General features: G+C 39.0%; 1 protein-coding gene across 4 annotated transcripts; it reads right to left on the reverse strand.

Annotated features, from left to right (window-relative positions):
* Positions 1–1,364: 1,364 nt before the first annotated feature.
* Positions 1,365–15,224, reverse strand: smox (spermine oxidase). 4 transcript variants are annotated; one of them, XM_046843357.1, is made up of 7 exons: positions 14,977–15,224; positions 9,289–9,523; positions 8,783–9,009; positions 7,766–7,939; positions 5,605–6,304; positions 4,119–4,279; positions 1,365–1,909 (listed from the first exon to the last, which is right to left on the reverse strand). In XM_046843357.1, the coding sequence occupies exons 2-7, from the start codon at positions 9,494–9,496 to the stop codon at positions 1,763–1,765; spliced, it is 1,617 nt and encodes a 538-aa protein (XP_046699313.1). In that variant the 5' UTR covers positions 9,497–9,523; positions 14,977–15,224; the 3' UTR covers positions 1,365–1,762. The 4 variants fall into 4 exon arrangements, with proteins under 4 accessions (XP_046699313.1, XP_046699315.1, XP_046699312.1 ...); XM_046843359.1 differs by lacking the exon at positions 14,977–15,224 and adding an exon at positions 14,659–14,946; XM_046843356.1 differs by lacking the exon at positions 14,977–15,224 and adding an exon at positions 13,857–14,004.
* Between the last annotated feature and the right edge of the window lie 3,211 nt (positions 15,225–18,435).

The raw sequence follows: 18,435 nt of genomic DNA on the forward strand, positions 1-18,435 counted from the left end.
GAGTATACGATTATAAGCAATGTTCTTTCTACAGTCTTTTACAGTCATTTGTGGTTATAAAACCAGGAGCTACTGAGAAACTCATAAAATAGCATAACATTTGAGATCATCACAGATCTAACACCAGCTTCTCCATTCCAGAGCCTTTAAAGTTTAAACACTCAAGGAGGTCCAATGTCAAAACTCCACATGAAGTGGGATCCAAATGGCACTGGTACGTTTTTAAATGGTTCGGGATGTTTGAAGGCATCTACTTCTTTAAAGATCCCATCCCCATGCCTTGGGATGGGGAGAGAAAGTGTCCCTTTGGCCTCGGAGACGCAGCCGCTTTTCGCATTTACTTATCCTCATGACTTTGTTGATTCGCCAGCCCTATTCTCTGCTGTAGTGCACAGAACTTTGGCTGATATCCACCTGCCAGAAACAACCTGCATCCTCCAATACACAAACAACATCCTTGTTAGAGGACTGACCGAGCAGCCACTAAGCTTCAGTGTTGAGTAAGCTCCAACATCCTGACTGGAATATTTTAGAACATTTAAAAATATCTCAGAACATCCATGAGCATTTCAGAATGCCTGTAACATTTCAGAATATCTCAGGACATCATAAAACATTCAAGAATATCTCAAAAGGTTTTAGAATGTTTCATAGCTTTGCAGAACATCTCACAACGTTTAAGATGTTTCTGAACATCTCAGAACATCTAATAACATTTTGAAACATCGTTGAACATCTCAGAACATCTCAAAACATGCAAGAACATCTCGGAATGTCTTAAAACATCAAAAAACATGCAAGAACATCTTGGACAAATCTCTAAATCTCTAATCTCTCAAAACATCTAAGAAAATTGCAGAGCATTTTTCTCAGAACATCCAAAAACATTTCCAAACATTGCAAAAGATCCAGGAACATCTCAGACTGAGGCCTAAAATCCAGAAATTTATCATTAATGTAATGCGTTCTGGAAAAAAGCGAAAACTGGTCTGAATCTCCCAGATCTGACCGGGCAGGATCTCCGGACTAACATCTCAAAACATCCAAGAACATCTCGGAATGTCTGGCCAACAGGACGGTGAACCTGTTGCTCAGAAACATAGGCACCAATGCCAACACCAGCAGCGGGATGGACAGAATGAACTTCACTTGATTTAAAACACAACTCAGGGAAGATGGCGTTTGTTCTTGGTCTTGTTCCAAATCACATGACCTTTATAGAGGTCACTATTTTAACCCATTAACCCATACCTAATATAATACAGAAGCTGTGTCCAAAATCACTCACTACAACATGGCTGACCACCAGGCGGCGCTGCACATCCATGAATCCACATGCACAATAACAGCAAATTAAAATGCTCCTCGGTTTATGGATCACATTTATTCTTTGCCACTGTGTTTTATTTTTTTTAAAGAACACCATTAAATACAGAAGGCACTTACAAAAAGTTAAATTACAGACGTGTTATAAACGTATAGATTAAAAAATAATAATAATAATCGCAGAAAAATAAGAACCAGAGAGCGGCGGCCTTCGGACTCGGCGGCCGCATACAGTACATCTCAGTAATATCTAAATATCTATAAATCTAAGTACAGTATAAATTTTTTTTGTGGTATTAGTTTAATGCCCCTACTATTTATTTATTTATGAATTTTTTTAAATACACGTTTAGTCATTTTCGATACAGAAATCTTTTTTTTTTTCCTCACGAGTTAGTGGTTTTGCGTTTTGATTATTCGCATCTTTTATTCCGTGTTAGGCTTTTGTGGTTTCTGCATTGAGGACGTCGTGGTAGAGCTCGATGAGACGGTTCGCCTCCCTCTGACCAGACAGCAAAGCACCATGGGTCGTGGAATAGTATTTCCTGTGCGTGGCCTCGCCAGCAAACAGCAACTGCAACTGCTGTTAGATAAAAAGAGCAAAAAAATAAAAAGATTCATAAATAAATACATTGAGTACACATGTATTATAATATTTTAATAATACAATTATGGACTAAAATGTTTGTGATGTCACAAAATATGTTCGAGTGCTTGAACCCATCCCAGACTTGTATGCTAATTTTATAACAAAAGATGACAATGCAATCAATAGACACCTTTTCCATCTTTAAGTCGGTGAATATACCCTATATCGGCAAATGTTTTTGTGCACTTGACATTTCCAGCTATACGTGGTTCTTCTCCAAACTTTTTCGACAGGACGTCTTTGGATGCGGTAGCATGAAATTTTCCCTTTAACTTGAACTAGGAGACCCAAAAACGTGTTCCAGCTCCATGAGTATTTGCTTTTCATGGGTTGGAGTGGACGATCTCCTGCTATAGCTCCCTGCTCCAAACCCTATTGCGATGAATGTAAACGCTGGTTGCACTTCAGGCCTCATCACCTTACCTACATCAGTATCTGACTTTACTAACACCCAAATGGCAAATTCATTCTCTCCACAAATCTTCATAAAATCTAGTGGAACATCATCTTAGAAGAGTGAATGTATAATTAGAGGTTCAACTAATTGATTGGCACCAATAGCTTATTGCGGGAACTTCCTGCAAAAATCCATACCGATAGTTTTTCCGGGTTGAGTTATACAGTACAGGAGCGGCCTTTAAAGGTGAATCACGGATGCCATGTGCTGTTTATTTCAAGTGGTTTTTTTGGGGGTTTTTTTTTTGGATGCATGTCTTTATTTTCTTCAGTATTTATTAATATAATTAATACATTAATATTTATTTCATTTAGCACATTTTCATGTACTGTTTTAAATTTTTGTTATAAAATTTTGTACTGTTTTACATGGAGTGTTTTTTTTTTTTATTCAGTATCCATTGGTTGATTAATCGGTTGTGGGCAAATACAATCCAGCATAGCTATCGGTAAATTCCACTATCATTCTCTATTATTATTATTATTGTTATTATTATTATTATAACAGCAAACGGGGTCTAGATGTGGATTGGAACGTTCAAAAAGAAGCACCTAATCGTATAGTCAGGTGTCCAACGTGGTATAATTGTAGTTGCTATGGTAACTGTGAAATTGTAATTCGGCTGACAATATGACAGTGAAGTTCGAGCCTTCAATACTTTAGCGTTAGCAAAAACCTAGCATGCAAAAATGGCATAATACTGTCTATTTATCGCTGCTCGTTAGTTCCTTTTTGCTTTATTTAATGCAAACTGTTCGCAATGTAGTGTCTAGATGTCTATCACCATTTTCCCAATATTAGAAAACTCATTTCTTTTGGGACTCAACATTTTCCTGGAAGCACAGGTTGTTCTTTCAAACCTGTGAATGTGTGCTAGCACTGAAGCATGTTGGAAAGCAAAAAAAAAAAAAAAGAGCGTTAGATTATTGTTAGTTATTGTTAGTTATTGTTATTATTATTATTATTATCATCATCATCATCATTTGGTGGAAACAAAATGCCTGTATTATCTCTTTAAATACCAAGAAACAGGCCTCCGAAAAATACCCTTCTTCTATATTCATTTGCACATTACTTTTCTGAAGTAAAAAGTAGAATGTAAAAAAGTAAAATAATAGAATTTAAAGATCGGCTGATAAGTCGATTGCTGGAACTATCAGCTATCGGCAAAAGTCTTTACCGATAGTTTTTCTGGCTTCCGGTCCGCTCTCATTGCGAAAGCGTCCTCTAGACCATTCACTGACACCACGCGCTGTTTGTTTTTACACGCGAGATGGCGCGCTGCATGGAGAGCGCTTTATTATATATATTATTGATAATTTATTAATTATAATTAGATTTATCAATTAATGCATTCGTATTTATTTGATTTAGCACATTTTCATAATTCAGTACTTTTTTTTTTGCTTTAAAGTTCAGTACTGTGTTATATTGGTGTTGTGTTTTTTTTTTTTTTACCAAGTATCCATTTTACAAACTATCGATAGATTAATCGGTTATCAGCAAGTACGATCCAACGTAGCTATCGGTTAAATCGTTCGACGCTCTAATACAATTGTTCTCTAGAACATTTTTTGTAGGTCAACATGTGAACTATGCTAGCAATCGCTAAAGCTAGGCTAATAAGGTTTCCAAGCTTTCCGCAAAATTGAAAAAGTGGAACCGAAGTGTCTTCGTGTGACTAACCGGAGCCTTGGAGCTCTTGTTGTAGGGCAGGGGTTCGGCCAGCCGCTCGACGTCTCCCCCGCTGGAGCCCACGCGGGTGAAGGAGTACGAGCCCCGGATGTAGGGGTTACTGCCCCACGACGAGCGCAGGATCCGCCGTGGCTTTGGAATGTTCTGGTTCCCTGCGAGAAACAACAATGAACAAAAACAGAGGAAATATGGAATGATCCCGTACGTACTGGTCCGTAATTAGCATTCGATCTCTTGGATAAAGTCGGAACAAGAGTGCAAACGTTATGTAAATGTCGCTATGGTGATCTGGCGAGACGGTGCTTCGTTCTGAACAGATGCCAGTGGAGACTCGCGTATGAGGAAACAAAAGGAGGGCTTGCAGGCTTCATGAATGAAGAACAGAAGGGAAATTCAGAAAAACTGAAAATTCTGGATTGCTATATTCAAACAGAGTGAGAACTACTGCAGTAAAAGACCTGATCTGGTAGAAATCGGTGGATTTGTGGTTCTCAACACGAGGTCTTGGGAACCTAGAAAGTCTCAGACTTAGTGGTAATTTACTTATTACTCACAATTATGTAAATATTATCAAATAATATGTAACGCAACAACAAAAACTGGCGGAAAATTTAAAATGTAAAAAAAAACCAAAATACTTCCAGCATGAAGACATGAAGGTGAAGGTATGCTTTAAATAGATTACAATGGAAGATCTTCTGTATAGAGTCACCAACCCTATTGGGATGAATGTGAACATCACCCCAGGCCTCCTCACTAACCTTGTAGTTAAAATCTCCACAAACCCACTCCAAAATCTAGTGGAACATCTTTATAGAGTAAATGTGGGATTCAGTGTGGAATGGGATGCTCAAGAAAAGCTTTAGGTATCCACAAACTTTTGATAGTTCAAGTAACCAACTGAATGCAATTCAGCTCTGAGGTACACCATTTACTTTAGACTTCACCTGAAGGGGAAAAAACAATGATCTCAAGCATTTGTGGCTCTCTCGTTGATCCACCTCATGGATGATGCATCTCACACCCTAAACTGGGCGTCTCTGAACTTTAAATGGTTTTAATGACGCTATTAAACACACCCTGGAGAATAGAAGAGTACGTACCGTACACACGTACAAACAGAAGCGCTAGAAAGGAGATAAATGTTCCCATGGTGACTCACCAGGGAAGATCTTTGGGTGGCTCCAGGTAATGTTCGAGTACTTTCAGGCACTGAACTGTGATGTCATATTGCGTGGCTACAGGGTGGAAATGATTTCTGCTGAGTCATTTAAAAGGGAGAATGAGTAATGGCTAGTGATTAGCGACGGTTCAAGGGTGTCACGGTGCTTCTGGAATCTGAAGTGAGATCCAGTACCGTGTGTGAAGAACTAATCATGTTTACAGAGTGATTACGATTCAATATGTTATTTTAGGAGCATAAGAATTTGCATTTTGATTTGTTACTTTGAAAGCCCCACCCTCTGTTTTCTCTGACCTGTGAATTTGCGGAGCAGCTCGGTGCACATCTCGGCCACAGTCTCGTCGTCGCAACGTTCCATGAGAAGCGCCTCATCGCCACATATCCATCCGCTTAGCATATGGCCGTAGCGCTCGGGCGGGTAAAGCACGTCGAAGCTACAGATTTTGCGGTACCAGAGCTCTTCCGGGTAAGCCAGGCTCTCCGGGTGTGCCTCGTCCTCCCAGACGAACTGGATGCTGTTGCACTCGGGGCTCCAGAACGGCTCGGAGAACTCTAGGAAAATCTTATCGGTGGTGTTGATGCCCAGCTTCTGAATGGACAAGGCCTTGTCCAGGGGAAGGCTTGGCGAGAAGAGGGTTTCGTGGGCTTTCTTTAGGACACCCAGTGAGGCCGTGACGATCACGTGATCCGCCAGGAACCACTCGCCGTCCTCGCACTCTACCCGCACCGGAGCCGGGCCGGGCCGCCGATCCTGGTTGTGGTCGGCTCGGTCCGGGCCTTGCTCGGCGTCCTGGACGCTGTAATTCCAGTGGACGCGGCGGACGGGTTTCCCGAGCTGCAGTACACGGCTCGGGATTTCCTGGGACAGGAGCTCTACCACTTTGATGAAGCCGCCTGGGATGACGTGGTGAGCGCCGGGGATCTCGGTCCACTCTCCAAACTCACTCAGGGACACTTCATCCATGCTGGCGGAGCTGCTCTCACAGCTTTCCACCTGAGAGGACCACAGAAAATGCTACAATTAATCACAGGAGTGTATTAACACCGCAAAATCTCCTCATCTAGTCAAAAGTTTATTTCTTTTCTTTTTTTTCCCTATTTGTTCTTAAATTAAGAGGAATTCTCTTGTTCTCTGGTATTAAGATCTTTTCACAAAATAATGTAAAAAAGCAAACTGTTTAGAAAAAAAACACACTGGTTTTAAGTTAATTAGACCAAATTGACTGCTTGAAATGAGTATTTTAATGCTTATTTTGAGTCATTTTGTTCTTAGGGGGTGAACTATATATACCGCCTACGATAATATCGATGTGTGATTTGACAATATCGAGTATATCGCAAAACCAAAACACACGCATACGTTGAAAGATGAAGTATAGTAGGTAAGATCAGTGCATTTCAAAAATGGCTTTGTAGAGGTAATAAATTCTCATAAATGGTAAAAATAAATGTAGACTTACTGGAAAATAATTATCTATTAGTCACAGCTGTGAAATGAGCACCATACAGAATATGAATAATATCACAAATTTTAGGAAACTGCTGTCCATGGTCCTTAACGTACCGGCACAATAACAATAACCAGCAAAATATCGGTATCAATTAAATCCCCACAAAATATCGAGTTATAATTTCTGCCAATATTGCGCACCTCTACTATATATGTTTTCTTATTTCAAGAAATTCAAGAATTACCAAGTGTAATTATCTTACTGCACTGGCAGATCATTTGACTTGCTTCTTATATTTTGTTTAGATTCTTATATATTTTTCTTATAATTTTCTTATATTACGGTCATTTAGACGATCTGATACATAGGTGGAGGGAGGTGGTAGCTCAGTTAATTAAGTCATTGAACTCTGGATCGGAAGGTCAAAAGTTTAAATCCCACCACCACCAAGCTGTCACTGCTCTGGATAAAGGTGTCTGCAAAATGCCGTAAATTTGATACGTTATCGTATTCGTAAGTTATTGTTTGCGTATCATCCCTGGAAGGAGTCTCTAGTCTTAGATTTGGGGTTGGAACACAGTGGTTTATAAATGTTTCTCATTCACATCTGTCTTACAAAAGTACTGGGACACCTGAAATTCCCACCCGTACATGTTTCTTCAAATAGTATTTGGATGCGGTAGCTTAAAATTTTCCCTTCATTCTTAAAATTTGACTAATCTTAGAGCCACATGGGTGAATATGATATGATGGCATGGTTAGTTTTTGTGTAATCGCTGACGTAATCGCTTTCCATATCGTTTCCTCTTTTAATGATTCTTCTCATAGGCGCATTATAGACGCAGTGTACTATTGAGAAAGCAGGAGAGACAGAATAATGCACCAAAAGTCACATGTAAGTGCTCACTCATACATTATTAGTCAAAGGTTTGAGGAGACCTGAGCATAAGATTGGTGTGTACTTCTTTTTGAATATCACATTCCACAATTAGTCTTCCTCTGACCTTGAGGTACTGCTGCAGCATGGACAGCTTCAGCTTCTTGGTGCTTTCGGAGTCATCAGGGTCCGTCATGATCTTCTTGCGCACCAGGTCACGGGTGAAGATACCCACGCTGTTCTTCGTCTCAGCGCCCACCGGCTTCCCGTTCTGGAAGAATTCCTGAGTCAGCTCATATACCTGAAAGAGAGAGAAGGAGACAGAAGGGACAAAGAAGGAAGAGATAAAGGACATAAATATTAGTTAATACCATATGGACGAGGTTCAGATCCTACACTGCCTCGAAGGTTTTAGCTGTGTGGATGGTATGATTGTGCATAGCATACGGTGGTTAATCTGTGCTTTTATTCAAGTTTAAAGGGACACTTTTTTTCTTCTTCTTCTTTCGGCTGCTCCCATTAGGGGTCGCCACAGCGGATCATCCGTCTCCATACCACTCTGTCCTCTACATCTGTCTCTTTCACACCAATTACCTGCATGTCTTCCCTCACCACATCCATAAACCTTCTCCTTTGGCATTCCTTTAAAGGGACACTTTTACTGGAGATATTATTTACAGAGTGAACTCGCTGGGGGTAATGACAATGATGTATGTAGCACTGAACTGATATAACCACAACCAAAAACGTTTACACCAACATTTGTCATCGACTAGTGCTTTTGTACAACGCAAATTCCTATGGTTACACAAACACACATACACCATCCTGTTGCAAATTGACGCCCTAGATCGTCTATTATTTGGTCACCTATTTGTCTTAATTAAGCAGAGATGAGCTGCCAAAACACACAAACGCAAGGGTTTCTCCAAGATTTCTAAACGTTCCTCTTTTTCTAACAGTTAAAGCCATAGCAGAACTTAGACTCCGGTTATAAAGTTTGGGAAGCATGCTGTTAATATATTAAAATTAATATATTAAAAGCATTTGAGTGTGTTTGACTATCCTACATTTCAGCATTAATGTGAATGAGTAAATGAAAGTCGAATTAATAATAATAAAAAAAAATTCTGAGCCTTTGTACCTCATTGTACAAGTCACTGAACTCCTCCACCAGGTCCTTGGGGATACGCTTGCCACTGTTGGTCTGATAGTGGGCCACACCGTTCTTAGCGTAGAGGCTGATGCGGCCCACGCTCCGTTCATCCTCCGTGGTGTGCTCCAAAAGCCCGTTATCCTCAGCCAGGTGGTAGACGGGGTTCCCATTAGCGCCATGGATCCAAGTGGCACCTAGTTCCAAAGTAGCTTTACCTGGAAAGGGGTAAATAAAAAAAGAGAAATAGTTTGAGGGTAAAGTGGTAGCTCAGTGATTAGGATGTTGGACTTTTGACTAAAAAAAAAAACAGTTGTCAGTTCAAATCCTTCTCGTATAAATATTAGAAATGTTAGTCGCTCTGGATAAGAGCGTCTACCAACGTCGTAAACGTAAAACATTTTTTGTTAACATGTTAAACCGCAAGAGCAGCATTATTTTTCCAAAAACAAGATCTTTACGAAGGGAATGTTCGAAGGTTACAATGAACACCTCACCAGATTGAACACTTTGCACTCTGCCTCCGATGCGATCCGAGGCCTCTAGCACCGTGACATTTGTGAAGCCGTTCTCCAAGAGGGTCTGGGTGGCTGCCAGGCCGGCCAATCCCGCGCCAATTACTACTATTCGCGGTTGGTGATGCCTGCGTAAGCCGCTACTGAGAGGATCATCTGTGCTGTCCGAAGATATTTCACAACTTTGCATGCCGTCCAAGCTCCTCTTCTAAAAGACCTGCAGGTTGGAAAAAGGGGGATCGCGATTTAAAACAGGCTTCTGCGGACATAAAGAAACAATATTAAAAGCTAGGACAAAAATTTCTGGATCATAAAGCAAAAGAAAGTGTCAATGATGTCCTACTTCTAGTGATGGGTCGCTTATAGTTCATCATTTCAAACAAAGCTTACAAGCAAAGCATCCGTGGGTTACACACAGGAAACTGAATGGAGTTGTTTACCTCTCGACTTCTATACAGTACTATTTTTCTATCTACATATTATCCATCCATCCATCCATCCATTTTTAGAACTACAGTCAAAGTTGTATGTAGTCATGTTGGGGGATCTGTTTATTAAAAATAACATTTTATTTTATTTACGTTGATGTCCTTTCTAACGCAACCCTCCCCATTTCTCCGGGCTTGGGACCGGCACTAAGAGTGCACTGGCTTGTGCAACCCTAATGGCTGGGTTGATCAAAAGAACCAAAGAAATTAAACGATTCGCTCATTTTGATGAACGATATTCAAAGAATCGGGAGCCGATCTTCCCATCACTACTGACTTCACTGGCGCGTTCATCTGGTGATTTCCTTTGTTTATTCCTTAGAAAAGGCTCTCTACGTATAAACACACTCAAAAGGAAAACCAAGTCAAAGAGGCACACCTGACATAAAGCAGGAAGAGAAAGAAAGACGTCAGGAAAAAGGGCAGAGGTTGTAATCATGTTATTACAGAGGCCGCTATGAAGAGTGCTATTAAAGTACTGTACGTGGTAGACTAAACACGTGGTAGTATAAACTTCCCTTTCATTACTTCGGAGTCTGTGTTTATACCGTTTTCTTTTAAACACTTCATTGCTGACACCCAGAGCTGCTGCATTATGAGCACATGCATCTCGGAGACAACTCTGGGAACCTGCCGTTATTTATGGCTGCTTGTAAAAGATTAAATGAAACAGCAGGCACCCAAGAGTGTCATGAAGCCCTGGGTGAAAAAAACCTGCCCCGACTCCAAAACCAGCACAGACGATGAAGCAGGAACAGGGTTTGAAATTTAACTTGTATTGATTTGCAGGTTTGTGATAAAAATCTATTCACTCGACACAAAATTTTATTTTCCACGAATCACTTGCAAAAACAAATGAATTCCAGTATGGGGTACAAAATAATTCTTTCGAAACAAGAACGAGACAGAACACAAAAGCAACTGATGCGTGACATTCAGGTCATGTGCAGTTCCTGCGCAGACGCTGCGCACGACTAAAACGAACAAGTGAAAGTTCAAAGGAATCAGTTTTACAGTTTTAACTCATCTACATGGTTTGTGCTGTTTAATTCACATACTACAGGATGTTTCTGGGATTTTAAAAAGGTTATTTAAGTTCATTTCTGAGGCACACAATCGTATCAGACGTCTTGGGATACACGAAACGTTTTCCTTCACTTAAACTAGGAGACCGAAACCTGGTCCAGCGAGACTTTGAGCAAAGCGCACAAAGCCGGCGCCATAAAGATCTGCTCGTCATTGGATGGAGTCAAAGATCTCCACCTATAGAGCTCCAACCCTAGTGAACACGTTTAGGATGAAATGGAACTCCCACTTGTGTCTAAATAAATCTTCACAAATCTCCAGAAGCACACTCTGGTGAAACATCTTCCTAGAAGAATGGAGGTTACTCCAAGAGCAAATAGAGACTCAATATGGAATGGGATGTTCAGAAAGAACATACTGATCTTATGATCAGGTGTTCACAATGTTTCTGATGTAAAATGGATACAAAAAAAAGTGTGGTTTTTTTTTTTTTCGAAGTGGAAAGATCTGGAATCGGTGCTTCATCGTGCTTTCTTTGTCTTTATCTGTGGACAGATTAGACAAATGCTGATCCTGGGTGCTGATGTCAGCACATTATTCCTGTGGCTAGAAAACAACCAGGACAGACATGCCTCTGTTCTTGGATAGAGATTAAAGAGGCAGCTGGTTGACGGAGGGAGCAGTGTGTGTGTGTGTGTGTGTGTGTGTGTGTGTGTGTGTGTGTGAGCGTGAGGGCTTCATCGCGACCTAGAAACGCCAACCTACTGTACATCCTCCAAAGAGTGGTTTCCTTTCCACGGAACGAGACGGAGGGAAGTTAAGGCCGTCTTGTTCTCCGGGATTTTCCAGTTTGACCCAAAGCACTTCCCAGAAAACACACAAAACCTCCAAGAACTTAGCATAGAGTAAAAAGTTCTTATAAATCAAGTGAAGTGGTTAAGATGTTGGACTTCTAATCAGAAGGTCATGAGCTCAAATCCCTGCACCAAGCTGCCACTGCTGGGCCCTTAAGCAAGGCCCTTAACTGCTTAAGTGTATGAATGAGATAAACGCAAGTCGCTCCGAATAAATCTGATGTTAAATGTTTTTCGTTCAGGAGTCTCCAGTTTCAGCACTTTGTAACAGTCATTAGGTTTCTAATTTTTTTTCATGTCAATGTACTACAACCGTTACGTCCATCGAAACGAGGGAACGCTCAGATCAAAGTCCTAAGATTGGAAGAAAAAAAAACTCTCTGTTGTGAGAACGCAAAACCTTAACTAGCAACTGAGGCTAACCAACTGTATTCGATATTGCATTGATATTGTCAAAAAACTAATAAATATGCAGAATTTGGAAATTTACCGCCAGATGTGTTATAATGCCAAAAATCTGTGGACACCCGAGCATTAGATTGGTATCTTTTTGAACATTGTGCTCCTCATCGAGTTTGCATTCGCCCTTATAGTAACCTCCACTCTTCTGGAAAGATTTCCATTTATTTTGACAGACCTAATATACATACACACACATATATATATATATATATATATATATATATATATATATATATATATATATATATATATATATATATATATATATATATCTCACCCATATGTTGTCTCGTATGCAAAACGTTCACTAGGAGATCCAATCCTGCTCCTGAATTAACCTGTTCCTGTAATCACATTGCACAAACCCAGTTCCCTGAAGATCTGTTCAACATGGGATGGAGTGGAAGATCTCCACATATAGAGCTCCAACCTTACTGAACATGAATTTTCCACACTGACTACACCCCAGGCCTCCTCATCTACACCGGTTCCTGACTTTCCCAACACACTTGTGGCTGAACAAATCTCACACCAATCACCAAAAAATCAAGTGAAACATCTTCCCAGAAGAGTAATAAAAGATCAAAGAGCAATTGGGGACTCGATGTGGAATGAGATGTTCAAAGAGAAGCACATAGCAATCAAATACAGATACAGTAGGTGCAATCAAATCGTAATTGTCGTTAAGAAATCAAACGTTTCACACATTTGTCGCACTTTTAAATGCTTTTTAGACGCTTCTTATTGGCTACAATTAAATAACTAATGCCGATCAAAAACTTTTCGACTCTAACCTACTCGAATCAGCGCTTTCTGATTTCAAACTTCCAAATCAGACTATTTCCATATGCAGCAATAGATTTTTAAAAATAATTATAAAAGTGTTATTATCAGCAATAATTCCTATCATTTATCTATTTTCTGAACCTTGATCCGTCCGAGTTCCAGATGGTGAAATTGTGATGTGAGTGGAGATTAAAGTACCAAAGGTTCAGTTCATTCAGCTGCAAAAGGAAAATGTTATCTGATTACACTCTCGGGTGTGTTTCATTCTGCTTTTCTGTCTTTTTTTAACCTCAACCCTCAAAAGGAGCTCTTTGTCCTTTTTTTCATCTTTAAAAGAGGACAATGAAAAAAAGCAATAAAATAGAACTTGAGTGGGACAAACAGCAGCAGTGCCACGTAGGAGCTCCTGTAACCACCAGGGCCAAGGGAGAAGGACACCTGAGCTTTGACAGAATGATTGTTCTTCTTGTAATTATTTATTTTATATATTATTATTATTATTATTATTATTCATTTTAATGGTAAAACACACACACGGCGTCTCCATGTGACTTTGTGTGGTGTGGGGAAATGACATTCTGTCACACTTTTTCTTTGGGCGTAAAAAGCGCACGGGTTTCCAGACGCGCGTTTTTTGGAGACGCGGTGAGAAAAAGGTCTGAATAAGCGGCAAAAAAAAGATGGAAAATGACACGGTAAAAAAAAAATGGATGGAGAGAATAAAAGAAAAGGACAAAAGGGGGGCACACGAGTAAAGACACAAAGCAGTGGAGGAGCTGAGCGGCGCGTCCGGTGCGCTTTTTCTTTCAATTTCCAGGATTTATTATTATTATTATTTTTATTATTAGTATTATTATTATTATTATTATTATGATTATTAATCACATGAATCATATCTCCCCAGCTGAATGTGGTATAATAAAGGCGTATTTACCTGCACTCCTGGTCGGATGTCAGTGTGGATCAGATGCAGTTGTTCTTTTGTGTGCTTTATTTATTTATTTTTTTTGCCCTTCTTGCCCGCAGACTCCGGGTGTTTATGTGCGGGAGAACCAGCCGCGGCCAGTTCTTCCTCCTCCTCCTCCTCCCTCCTGCTACCGGGCCGCCCATAAATAAACCACGCCCCTTCCTATGCGTAGAACGCGGCTACAAAGGCCCGCCCCCCCTGTGCTGTGATTGGTTGCACGCTGACTAAACAACGGGCCGGTTGAACTAATTGCCCAATCACAGCGCAGGAGGTAGAACATGAAACATACAATATTGCATCAAATGTTAAATATTTTATATATATATATATATATATATATATATATATATATATATATATATATATATATATATACATACATACACACACACACGCACACGCACACACACACACACACACATTCTTGATCAAAAAAATTAAATAAAAATTCCAGATATAATACAAAAAAAACCTTGGACTAAAAGACCTAGAAATTAAACAATTCTAAAACTAAAAAATTATAATAAATATTTTGACTTTGGAAAATAAAATAAAACAACCCCCAGAAATAAAAAATAATATATATATATATATATATATATATATATATATATATATATATATATATATATATATATAATAAATATAAAATAAACATTTTTACTCCCCAAAAAAAACTAAAATGCCTAAAATTAATACAAATACTATGAACAATATTATATTAAATAATAATTAAAAAAAACATCACATATAGACATTGAATACTCACCATATTTACTTACAGCTGTGAATTTAATGTTACAATGTTCTTTCAGATATGCAAATAAAGAAATTGACTAATGACAATAATCATTTGACTTCCTTTTTCCCTTTTATTTGCTTATCAGTGCAGGATAAAAACACAGCTAACAACTTCCTGTACGTTTATTTCCCTTTTATTCTAAATTGGAGTTTATGAAGTTGGAGAAAAGAAACATTGGGCTATGAAGATGTGAGAAAGTCATAGTTCTGTGTTCCAACAAACTACCATAGGGGATGAACAATACAGCATGGTAATGCTAATGCTAATGAACAGGATTCCTCATACCTCATATCTGACTTTCACAGCAGGGGTGTGTTTAAGCACCAGGTTGTAAATGGAGGGTGAAGCCTGGATGAGTTAACACTACAGTGAGGTCTCCATGACAGGAATCATTTCTATAATTCTGGGTTTTGGCACCAATTCAAAGAACTATGACAAATTTCAGTGACAGTTTTCAGTAACACATTTTTTTTTTCTAGGCCTTCTCTCCTTTCTGCTTCACTATAACAGAGACAGTGCTTTAGTCCAAAACCACCATCAGGTGTGTGCTCCTCACCACTCATTTCCTTCAGCTCCGCCCTCCATTCACAAACTATGCTTGGCCACGCCCCTACTGCCACTCTGATCATCCATGACAATAAAAAAACCTCCTGCCTCATGCAACTTTTTTATTTTATTCATATAAAATTATGTTGAGAATTTATTTCTTTGTTTATTTCTATATTGCACAAATCCTAGAATATATGAATAGATTTGCCAACCTGCCCTGGAAAGCAAAAGCTTCTGGTGCAGGATTCAATTCCATTCAATTTTAACAATGGAGGTTCTCACAAAGCAGCTTTTTAAAAAAAAACTAATTGAAAATATACATTTTATATTCATAAATCTAACCATGATAACCAAACCAGAGGTGATGGTGGTGAGGGAAGAAAATTCCTAAGGAAGAATCAGATGATGAAGAAACCTTGAGAAAAACCAGACTGAAAACACTTTATAATCATCTGAGGGAAAGGTTGTAGTAAAAATTAAATAAATACATAAATGGTGAAAAAATCATACAAAGAGGAAAAAGTTGTAACAAATATGGTCAAAATTGGTTCAAGTATTTCATAAATGTTTGTTCAAGTTTTTTCCTTCAAAAAGAATTTTCATGCTTTGAATTAAACATTTAATCATTTCAAACATCTGGTTGATTTAATTTCACTTTGCATTTAAAGTTTTATTTCACTGGACACTATTACAAAAGTATTTGGACACCTGACCTTTTTAAGCCACAGGTATGTCTTCCTCAAACTGTTACTACAGGACGTCTTTGGATGCAAAAAGTTTTTTCCTTCAGTTGACCTACAAGACCTATTTCTGTGTCAAGATATGCTTTCCATGGGTTGGAGTGGAAAATCTCCTGGTATAGAGCTATGACCTTGACCCTGTTGGTGTGAACGTAAACACTGACTTCACCCCAGACATCCTCACCTATATCAGTACCTGACTTTACTAAACACCCTTGTGGCTGAATATATCTCCATAAATCGCCACAAATATCTGGTGGAACATCTTCCCAGAAGAGTGTAGGCTATTACTAGAGCAAATGTTGAACTCATTGTGGAATGGGATCCTCAAAAAGAAGCGCATACCAGTCTTATCGTCAGGTGTCCACAAACTTTTGTTATCGTGTTCAAAAACAATCCGTTTGCAGTTGAAGGTTAATCGGACAAAATGTTCAGTTCTCTACAACTCTTCTTGCTCTGTGTACTCGAAAGTACCTGCTGATTCCTACACGATTACATTTATTTTCATGCCAGACTTCACACTTCCTCCTTGCTTTTCCCCTCGTGTTATTACGCCAGAAAAATGTCGATTCTCTGCCTGAAATTCATGAAAAAAATACCCTCAAGGAGAAATGATGTTAGCCTTGGAGACGTTATCAGGTGAAGTCCGAGGACGCTTTATCAAGACATAAAGCTGTTCTAAATGTTTTTAAACTGTGAGCAAAGGCAGACAGGCTGAGGTAATATAGAAACACAAATTGTGCCACAAGGACAGAAATAAAACCAGACAACACACATATGAAGAGATGATGGAGGATTTTCTGTTTACATTCATAGAATTTGGGAGGGTCCTCCTTATCCATAGAAGCTCACAAAAGTGTTTTGATGTGCCGATCAATAAATGCATTCCGATGCTGGTTCATTGGGACCTCAATCAGAAGTAAAGAAATGGATAAAATCTCCTGACGGTGTTAAGGTGAAATCAGCATTAGCGTGCTAGATTAGCAATTATAAGAAGGACATTTGATTGTTCGGGATTACCCCTAAAGCTGAATGGCGTCATCAAAGGTAACAGCAGATAGTTGTCCAAAGAGATCTTGACATGGAGAGACTGATCTTGACACAGTTTATGTTCTGGGATAACTGGAATTAAGCTGCAGCTGATGAGCTGACATTCGCAAGGAGATTTCTGTACACAGGCCAGGTTTTGAGACAACATTTGCATTTACATTTGCGGCATTTAGCAGACATCCAGAGCGACGTACAAAAGTGCTTAAATCTCTAGTAATGAATAAATCTACACTGGTATGCAAGATTACAAACTTAATATAAATATAAGTCGAATTCTACAAACTTGGAAAGTGCTAATTTAGGTATTTCAGGAAGAGGTAGGTCTTCAGTCGTCGCTTGAAGATAATCAGGGACTCTGCTGTACGGACATCTAGGGGAAGTTCATTCCACCACCTCGGTGCCAGAACAGAGAAAAGACAAGAAACAAGAGTGTGTGTAGCAGGAAATGAGAGAATTAGGTGAACATCATCTGCATAGCAGTAAAAAAGTCCACCTTTGAGAATAAAACTGCATCAAGTGTTCATCATCACTAACTTTTCTTTTCACAAAAAGCACACTTTATTACAAAAAATAGAAAATAAGATTTTAAGTTGAATGCTACATTTTATAGACTCACTTGACATCCTTTGGTAGAACCTCTATTATTTTTTTTCAAGGCTTGTATTTCAAAAAAGAAAACAACAAAAAAAAAAGAGAAACTGAAAAAAAAAAGAATCAGTAGCCTGTAATTGAAGCTAAAATTAGCCGCCTGTAAAGAGCCTTGCTGCTTCCTGAATGAAGAGAAGTGGCCTTGAGTGAGGAAGGACGAGTGATTAAAATGTATGGAATTTCTCAATGAAGAGAGGAAACACAACACTGGATGACACAGAGCATGGAGGTAAAAAAATAAAAATAAAAAATAAAAGAGGGGGGCATGGTCTAAATCTGCCTCCTTTCCAGGAACAACGTCATTCTTACTCATGAAAAGTTTGCACTAAACATATGGATATTTTTATATCAAACAGAATGACTAATCGGGACACCCATATGTGGTTCTTCCACAAACTGTTCTCACAAAGATGGAGGCAAAACAATTGTACAGGACATATTTGGATTTGATAGCATACATTTTTTATTTTTATTTTTTTAACTAGGAGCCCTAAACCTGTTCCAGCATGCCACACAAAGCCATGCTCTTCATCGGTTGGACTGGAAGATCTCCTGCTATAGAACTCCAACACTATTGAACGTCTCCTCACCTCACCTTCATCAGAACCTGATTTTACTTACTATGTCTGAAATCTCAACAAGCACACTTGAAAATCTTGTGGAACATCTTCTCAAAACGGAGGTTCTTTTAACACTAAATAGAGACTAAATGTGGAATGAGATGTTCGAAAAGCACTTATGGATCTTATGGTCAAGT

This window comes from Silurus meridionalis, chromosome 28 (genome assembly GCF_014805685.1).
Source record: "Silurus meridionalis isolate SWU-2019-XX chromosome 28, ASM1480568v1, whole genome shotgun sequence".
Taxonomy (NCBI): Eukaryota; Metazoa; Chordata; class Actinopteri; order Siluriformes; family Siluridae; genus Silurus; species Silurus meridionalis.

What these genes read in the sequence shown, in the direction of transcription:
- smox (XM_046843357.1), bottom strand. Translation starts at nt 9,496, where the DNA reads ATGCAAAGTTGTGAAATATCTTCGGACAGCACAGATGATCCTCTCAGT. An exon ending in AGTGCAAAGTGTTCAATCTG is followed by an intron (nt 9,010 to 9,288) that starts GTGAGGTGTTCA and finishes ACCCCTTTCCAG; the next exon opens with GTAAAGCTACTTTGGAACTA. An exon ending in TGCTGCAGCAGTACCTCAAG is followed by an intron (nt 6,305 to 7,765) that starts GTCAGAGGAAGA and finishes TGGTCCTCTCAG; the next exon opens with GTGGAAAGCTGTGAGAGCAG.